The sequence below is a fragment of the Maylandia zebra genome, linkage group LG15, assembly GCF_041146795.1.
Source record: "Maylandia zebra isolate NMK-2024a linkage group LG15, Mzebra_GT3a, whole genome shotgun sequence".
Taxonomy (NCBI): Eukaryota; Metazoa; Chordata; class Actinopteri; order Cichliformes; family Cichlidae; genus Maylandia; species Maylandia zebra.
This window is the reverse complement of record NC_135181.1, coordinates 605838-614990: the sequence shown is the minus strand read 5'-3', so window position 1 is coordinate 614990 and position 9153 is coordinate 605838. Positions and strand designations below refer to the sequence as shown.

Genomic DNA, 9153 nt, shown 5'->3' with positions numbered 1-9153 from the left:
GAATTTATTAGGAGTCTCTTTTAAAAATGAGAAACTACTCCTCCTATTTGTTCATAATTACAGCTCAGATGCCAACATACTTGGTTACAGCGACTTTAACAGAGCCATGAACCACAGTTCTGATCCTCCGCCTCTTTATAACCGGAGGATGTGATGCACAGACTCCCGAGACGAATAACTTTCATGTAGCTCATCTCAAATTTGCCTCAAATCAAAATATACAGAATATCTCATCTTCTATTCTCAGACTTGATTCTCACAAGTGAAACCAAAAAGGAAAGAATTATTGTTGTTATTAATTATTATTACTGGACACTACCGTCCTTCTTTACTCAAAAATGTTTACTATTTATTTGTTTTTTAATGTTTTATGAATTTATTCTGTTAGCTCGCCGTTTTATGTTAATTTGTACTTTCAGTCTAACTCCTGGGAAAAGGGCTCGTCCGTAGACTTCCACATCCGAGCCAAAGCCAGCATCCAAGGCCAGCGTGATCGTTCCCCGGACACTAGAGGGCAGTATTGTTCCACTGACAGCAGAGCTGATGATCATTTCTCAGAGAAACTCATGACGGGAACAGTTTGCAATAAAAACTTCCACCTTATTGCAGAAATAACAGATTACAATTGAAAAATACTTTTTACTGTCAGTGTTAATAAAGCCAGAGTCCAGAAAACCAATTTATCTCATTGTGTTTACTTAATTAGGTTTCTAAGCAGGGAATTAGATTTTATATCATTAATTAATAGTTGGTGCTTCAGCAGTTTCACCGTCTGATATATAAAATCATCTGATCTTGTGTCTGCTCTAACTGGGAAGCTGAGCAGTTAGCAGCTGTGTAGCAGCCGAGTATTCCTAAATCTAGGAATACTCGGCTGGACTGTGAGGAAAACAAAGTGCTGCCTTCATGTTCCAGCCAAACATGCATCAAAGTGCTTTCCACATCATTTTCAAACTCTTCAATTAAACCAGTTCTCCAGTCTCATTTGGCCACTTTTTATTATACCGACACACAAAAATATATTCAATTGCACTTCTCGAATTCTTTTATTTCACAGAATGGCATGTAAATGTGGTTAATAGGAAGGACATCACGGTCAAAACATTCTTTGTTACTTGGAGACACAAAGTGAGGCGGGGCAAGATGGCGGAGTCTGTTCTTCTGATGACGTCACAGTTCAAACTGGAGTGAGCTGCTGTGGGAAAAAAATGGTTGACAGGTTGAGGTAAGCAGAGGCGGCGCCCCGGAAGCGTTACAGTTTGTGTTGCCGCCACAGGCGGCTCATTGGGATGGGGTTGAATCTGCCGCTGCGGTTGCTCCTCATGCCCAGGTACTGCCTCAGCAGCTGGTTGACCCGTTTCTGACTGTTCCATTTGCGGGCAGATTTCCGGACGCCTATGAACCCGCCGTAGCGCTTCTGTAGCGGCCTCATCGATGAGCCCAGCAGCTTCCTGTATGCGTGGCGCCCCCTCTGAAAGCCGCCAAAGCGTTTGGATAAGGCGATGCCCTCTGAACTCTCACCTTCACCGGCCTCTAGCTGGCCATCGCTTTCCACGTTCCTCTCCTCTCTGGGCTTCTGCTCTTCATCCGTCAGACTGAGATCCAGACTCTGCAGGCCCTCCCCCTCCTCAGAGGATCCCAGCAGCGATGAGTCATACTGGACGCTGCGCTGCTCGAAGGGTGTCTCATCCCGATCCCCCTCCTGGAAACGCTCCGCAGCTGTCGACTGCACCAGTTCACTGTCAGAGTTCAGGTCGAGAGAGGTCAGCTCCAGCTCCTCTCCCGTTCTCTTGAAGAGAGCGCCTCCTTCAGAAAGTGTAGGATGGAGCGATAGCTTCACAGCGCGTTTGCATACGTCCCACGTCAGCGAAGAGGAGATGCGACCCTCGCATTCCAACAAACACACCTGCAGAGGGAAGAGAAACAGTGACGTGGTGAGGCGATCCGAAGGGGTCTTTTTGACGTTTAACTGATGAAAACACAACAAAGATCCCAGAGACTTTGAAGTCCCCTAATTACTTGCAGTCATTCAAGCGCTAATCAGGCTTAAGAAAGAAGGTGACAGTGAGGATGCTGAGAATATTGGGCTGGCAAATAATTGCAGGTGTTTAGTCCACACACCAGAGCAACGTGACGGTCGAACGTAACGGTGCTGACAAGGCCTGAAGTATCTCCGGTTTCTACAATCACAAATTTTCTTTCCTTAGAACATAAATCATGGAAAGGACAAATAACGGAGCAGAGAGCAGACGCTCTTATTTCAAGTCTAACACACATAAACTGTCTGTCTGTCTGAACATGTGCGTGTTCCCATTGATCTCTTACTGGTTGTTTCCTCACATTTCCTACATTCGAGCGCTGCTTAGCAAACATAGCAGTGTGATATTTCTGACCTGATATTTAAAGAGTTTTAGCTAGCACTGCTGTTATAGTTGCTAGTTGTTAGGAGTAGTGGTAATTTGGATCATTATATTTATTCAAGCTTAAAGCTACGAGCAAAGAATCCTACAAAGAAGGATTGTAAGGTTTCCTGGGGTGAGACGGTGCGCTTTGTACTTCTTTAGAGAAATGCAGAAGGACAGCTTTTGCAAAAAGGATGTAAATGGCTGTGGTGACCACATATTTCAAGAAGAAGACGGTTTTGAATAAGAGAGGAAGGCGCACAAAGGTGCAGTCTGAAAGAGATAAACTGCAAGGTGGTGTAAGGGGTGCGGTAGCTGGGGTGCATTGGATGGCAGCCTGTAGCATGATTCTGGACGAGAAGGGGAGGTGAACCTGGTGGTTGACTGAGGAAGTGCGGGGAAGAATTCAAAGGAAGAGGTAAGCAGGAAAAAGCTTCCTTTTGTGGCACAAAGTTAGATTCATGAGACAGAAAATGATGTGGCCCATAAACGAGAGTCAGGTAATAATTATGTGTTTTTTTGACTAGAAGCTGAACTGTTTATATTACATCGAGTGAATTCAACTATTTCTCATATGAAAAAGTCTGATGAGACTAATGACTGCTTCCCGAGTCCCCGAGCTGTGAAAATATGCACTGAGTTTATAGCCAAAAAGAAAACAAAATGTAAAAGCTAGCCAGTCATTTTAATCAAATAGCTTTTCTTCTAGTCAAACAGCCAAACACAAAATAATTGTATGGCCATGATTTTATGGCATTACTATATTAGTTTTAGTGCAGGCGTCAGCTGAACTAGCCTCCTTTTAACCTTGATGACTCGGGTGTCACAGAAGTTAATGGGCCTGGTTCCTGCTGTGTTCAGCATATATGATCTGCGAATGTGACATCGACTATTGCAAAATGATTGACAGCACAAAATTGGAGAAAAGTGCGAGGCTGTTTGAAGGACAGCAGGTAAATTATGTCTTTTGCTGACAACTATTTATTTCCGAATGACTCTTCAGCTTCAAGACGTTGTTTCCGCTCCTAAAGATTTGGAACTGAACTTTTCTGTATAGAGCGAAGTTTGTCAGCGCTGATTTCCACCTCGTCTTAATGACTTTCCTGTCATAGTCGTGACGCTTGATAGTCTGACTTCAAGGACCAATGAAGAACATTTGAAGTGCATTTAAAGCTTTTTTGATGCAACAACGGCTTTTCTTGTTTAGTAAATCCAAATATATTTATCACCTATATTTTGCATCCATATATGGCTGACAGTAGGTCACTGTATTCTTCTCTTTCACCCTTTCCCAAACTCCCAAGCTTGCTGATTTCAGTTTGAGGTAAGAAGCAAATCCCATTTACTCGTCAAATCTCGCTCAAACGAGATAAATTGCATTGTTATCAGAAACCTGCTCACATCAAAGGAAGCAGAGAAGAGGGAGTTCTGCTGTGAATCTATCAACAGAAATTAATTATCCATCGTAAATGAAATGAGCGCACCAGGGGATTCTCCGCAGCGGATCAATGGAGCAATCTAAAGGAGTTTATGAGCGGAGGAAGTGCGTGCATGCACACAGTCCACGATTTATATACTCGTGAGGACAAGAGGATAAAACGGTTGAGGAAATTCTCCAAGAGGAGCTCGCTTCAAAGGCTTAATTCTCACAGAGGAGGTGGGTCAGGGCTGGCTCTTAAATACAGTGTTGAGATTTTGATGTACTAAATTCTTTGAACTGATCAGAGAAGCAGCAGAAAAGCTCCTACTTTGCTACCTAATCTTGGGGTGGACAGATCAGAGTTTAAGGCCCACCTTGATGCCAAAGGCCATGTTATGAGCCAGCTTGTGCTCACAAGCCATCTGCAAACATCTTATCAAAAGAGTTGTTCCTGTGAGGAGTGACTGATAATGGTGTACGTGACGGAGAGCCAAAGAAGTCACACTTTGCCTGCTGTGTGATGTAGTGCACAGATCCAGTTCTTCAGGGAAGATGTTCAGGTAACAAAGTCCCGCTGAAGAAATCGAACCAATGTAAACCTTTCCAAAACGTTTCCATCAGGGTGACGATTAGCGAAGGTTATCGCTATCAATAGTATATCAATATATCATATCATCAAAGTTGATATGAAAAAAGAGAGAAAACAGATGAAAGAGAAGGACTACACGATCTGTCAGCCCCAGAGGAGAAATTCACTGCAATTTAAAAAAATCCTGATTCTCCAGCAAGGAAATGTGAGGAATACGGGAAGGTCCCAGCCTGCACCTTTATTTACTGCATGGTTTTCTTTACATGTGATTGTATTGTAATTCTGAGTATTTGTGATTTATGGTAGTTATATAATATAATATAATATAATATAATATAATATAATATAATATAATATATAGGGTGAAGGTGACGGTGGTCCCCGTGGTAATCGGAGCACTAGGTGCGGTGACTCCCAAGCTAGGCGAGTGGCTCCAGCAGATCCCGGGAACAACATCGGAGATCTCTGTCCAGAAGAGCGCAGTCCTGGGAACAGCTAAGATACTGCGCAGGACCCTCAAGCTCCCAGGCCTCTGGTAGAGGACCCGAGCTTGAAGGATAGAGAGAGAGATGTGTGTGTGAGACATTCTTAAGTGAAATGTAATATTCCTGTATGAAAAAGCAGCACTATTGATGATTGATTGATTGATTGATTGATTGATTGATTGATTGAATCTTTATTTTGAACATGTTGAAAAAGTATAAAAAAATATATATATATATATATATATATATATATATATATATATATATATATATATATATATATATATATATATATATATAAAGATTCAAGATGATAATTTGTTTCTTGAGTTTCCACCAGTAAAGCCATTGGACCCAGCTTGGCTGGAGAGCTAACCACCTGGGACACCACATGCTGTGCAGCAAAGTCAGAACAGCTGTGCAGTGTAGCATACAAACCACTGCTGGGACCAAGAGCAGAGCTGTTCACCTTGTTCTGACTGTTTTGTGTAAAAACACTTAAACGTAGGCTGATAGCATACAGTAGCTAACTTAGCTAATGGTCCAGTTCTAACAGGGAGTGTGGCAGATCTCTACAATGTTCAGCATGAGGCCCCCAGGCCTCACAACATCTCTGTGCAACAATCAAAGGTGCGTCAGGAACCAGCTGTGGCTGTTTGCAAATACGCATAAGGGAAGCAACGCCCACACTTCTGTCGAGCAATGAGACAGAGTAATGATTTTAACTGGACGAAAGTCTGGCAGCTAATGACAAACACAGACAAAGTAACCCTGGTTACACTCTCACCTTCACACAGCTGAACTACAAACGAGAGCAGGCAGGAAACTCCGTGACTAAGAGCCACATCACAGGTAATTAGCACATATGTAAACAAAAGCTGGCATTTAAAAAAATGACAGTAAGTAATGAATGTGGTGGTAGAATCTGTGTGTGTGGGTACGGGCGTGTAGGTGTGTGCACAAATAAATCAATGGGTCCTGACATTATAGCAAACAGCGGCGGCCTCACGCACACACTCTCAGTCTGGAGTGGGAGACAATGGAATTGCTCCGTGGATTCCATCTGTGGCTCAATGGGATGGCGGCAAACACAATGAGGTGCTGATCAAATGTGTCAGTCAGCGATGTAGGCCCAGGCTGATGATACTGAGAGGCAGTCTATTACAACTTCCAAAAAGGTCCCAGCTGTCTTTCCTCTGCATCATTATCAGCTAAATTAGCCGTCCTACAGCTATTCGTGGACACCCACCGACTATTTTTACCCACTGATTTTTCTCAGACTGCTTGGAATGAGATTCTGTGCCGCGTGGAAATTTTGGGTTCAGTTCGGAGAACGATCACATCCTCCCACTGTAGAGGCCGGGATTTCCTGATGGTCACAAAGAACTGCACAGGTGCTGTAGGTACTCACAGAGAAGCAACACTAATCCCTTCTGCAAAAAAGTGTCTCCATCATGTCACCGTCACTGTGCATTGCGTGGCTTTCTTTAGTTTTAACCCAACGCTATGAGAGAAAAATAATAGGAAGTATTTTTTTCAGGTTTTAGGATGTTATGTTAGTCTAAGTCTGGCTCTTATGACCCAAGTGTGTGTGTGTGTGTAGATATTTTGTTTGGCACTAACCACCCATTATAACACTAATTGCCATTTGTGCATTGGCACAGAAAGAATATTGGCACTCTGCTCTGACACCTGTCCACACAGGAGATGATAAGCACTTCCAGCATAAAGAGTGCTGTCTGTCTGTCTGTCTGTCTGTCTGTCTATTGTGGGATTATAATATTATCTTATGCTATGTTATACCCCTAATTAAAGATTGTGAAATTATTATGTAGTTTTAGTTTGTAGTATTCTCCTGAATTAGAGAAAGGTGATAACTGTTACAGTTATTAGGGTTAGCTGAGTTATAAGAAATACTGTTTTCAGAGAGTCAGGACTTTTTCTGATAGTAGAGGAGACAGAGCACATTCCACGGGAGCTTCACCCCCACTGTTGTTGAAGGCAGACAAAATAGGGAGCCAAGGCCATAAGTCAGGCTCACTAGGAGTTAGAAAGAATGTGAATGTTTAGGTTTTTACGATTAGGTGGGGGCCACTAGAGGCTATAAGAGTTTGAGTAACCCTCCACCAGTTTGAGATTTGCTGTGTCCCTCTGCATGCATGTCTCCCCATCCAGATGGTTTATGCTCATAAAGTGTTGAATTGTATGGAATAAAAGAGTGTTGATTGAGCATTTATACACCGAGTATCCCCCCTAATTTTGGTATGATCCGAGCTCAGGCACTATTCGACGGAGCACAGCATGTGAGCGAGGGGGGAGAAGCTGCTGCCTGCGAGTTTGCTGTTGGAGAAGCGCAGACAGAGAAGAGCTGAAGTTCGACCAAGTTCCGAAGCAAATCATTCGTACTGTACAAATAATGTAAATATGACGGTGAATCACAAAAGATTGATGTCAAACTGATCACTTGACCCATATTACTTTACTTGCTCTTCGAGTGAATCAACAAATGGCGAAATGAAAAGCCGAACAACAACAATGCTGTTTCTTTAGAGAGTCTCAGCTCACATGTGTGTTTATTTCATATTTTCAGTTGTTTCCCTCCACGGCTAAATAAAGCACAGAATCGGTTTGAGTTATGTACTGATGAACACAACAATGGACATAAGGAGCTTCTTTCAAAGAAAAAAGGTAGATGTTATTTTATATATTATACTTTGTATGTTGTTCAGTATATTTCTATGCAAAACAAGAGGAACAGAGAGGGAGAGAGAGAGGAGGACAGAACAGGGAGGGAACAAGAGCAGGTGACACACCTGTTAGTCACATGTTGTTTGCCCAAACTCATCAGAACATGTATCCAGTGCCTAGTGTAACGTTTTAGATACCGTTTGTTACTTTTCAAATTCTATATTTATTAAGTTTTGCAGCTTGTTTGCACAACAAGGCTAAATAATTATTGTACTTTGGTAGAATTAAAAAATAAGTGTAGTGCAGGTCTATGATGATTTTCAGTGCTGCTATCATCTAGTTCTGATTCTGGTTCTGTCTTGGTTAAGTCCTCAGTAGTCCTGATTTTGAACTGTTGTAGTCCTGTTTTAGTTCTGGATCAGTTCTGGGTCTGGTTGAATTGGGGTTTAGTCCTCGTGTCTTGATACAGCCCCGACATTGTTCTGTCTCGCTGCTTAATTGAAAAGTTAGTTTAAGGTGTCCTGCATATGTGACATATTTTTTCCTACATGAAGAGATTCTTTTTTGAACAAAACTCAAAACAGCCTACCCCCCCCATCCCACATGCATACTACCCTTTACGGCTAAGCCCCGGGTGTATAAAATGTCTGGCTCCGCCTCTGGAGTCAACGGTATCCATTAGTGGTGCAGCGGATTACGGTTGATCCGAAATCCGAACCGATCCCACTCCACGGTTCGGTACGCACGCGATCCGAAGATTCGAAAAAGAAAAAGAAAAGTACGCGTATGGTGGCGTGGTCAGTCTGTCCAGCGATAGTTATGGCCAGCGCTAGCGGTTCAAGTGGAGGAGCAGAGGAGTTTGCGGTATTTAAGCAGCCCTTTGCTGCCCAGCCCGACCGGGCAAAGCTATTACAGAAGCTGCTGGGGTGTTTAGCTGCAGACGGGAGGCCGTATTCTGTTGTGCAAAACAAGCGGTTTAAACTACGATGAACGTGCTTGAGCCACGCTATGATGTCTCGTTGCGCGTCCACTTCAGTGACAAGATCGTTCCAAGCATGTATGAGCAGGAGAACTTTAAAGTTATGGCTGAACTGTTCCAACCATCTTCTGTTGCTCTAACTACAAATGGGTGGAGCTCCAGGTCAACGGAAAGCCACGTGACCGTGACCGCTCGTTATATCACAGCGGAGTGGTAGATACAAAGCCCTGCACTGCCCTGTAGATTACATTAGATTAGATGAAACTTTATTCATCCCTCGGGTGGGTTCCTCCGGGAAATTCTGTTTCCAGTAGCACAGCACCGACAGAAGTTGCAGAATGTGAGCAGAAATATACCAAATATACACATATATAAATACAGAGAATACAAAAGGGATAAATAGAATAAACAGGAATAAGAATACAAGGGAACAGCACATTTCAAGTATTGTGAGTCTATTACACCGTTGGATATTAGCAAAAACTATTGCACAGGGAAAAGGCGCTACAGCTACTTGTTCCCCCCTTGTTTCCCCCCCTCCAGCGAGCAGTTAAACAGTTTGATGGCGTGTGGGACTTTTTAAGTCTGCT

The 9153-nt window shown here is 43.0% G+C and overlaps 1 protein-coding gene across 4 annotated transcripts in view; it reads right to left on the bottom strand.

Moving 5' to 3' along the window:
• Positions 1–980: 980 nt before the first annotated feature.
• Positions 981–9153, bottom strand: part of pnocb (prepronociceptin b) — a 33990-nt gene continuing 25817 nt past the window's right edge. For all 4 annotated transcript variants that reach the window (XM_076873635.1, XM_076873634.1, XM_004542312.3 and 1 more), the window contains one exon: positions 981–1906. In XM_076873635.1, the coding sequence (XP_076729750.1) occupies positions 1253–1906 (654 nt within the window). In that variant the 3' untranslated portion in view covers positions 981–1252. The remainder of the gene's footprint in view (positions 1907–9153) is intronic.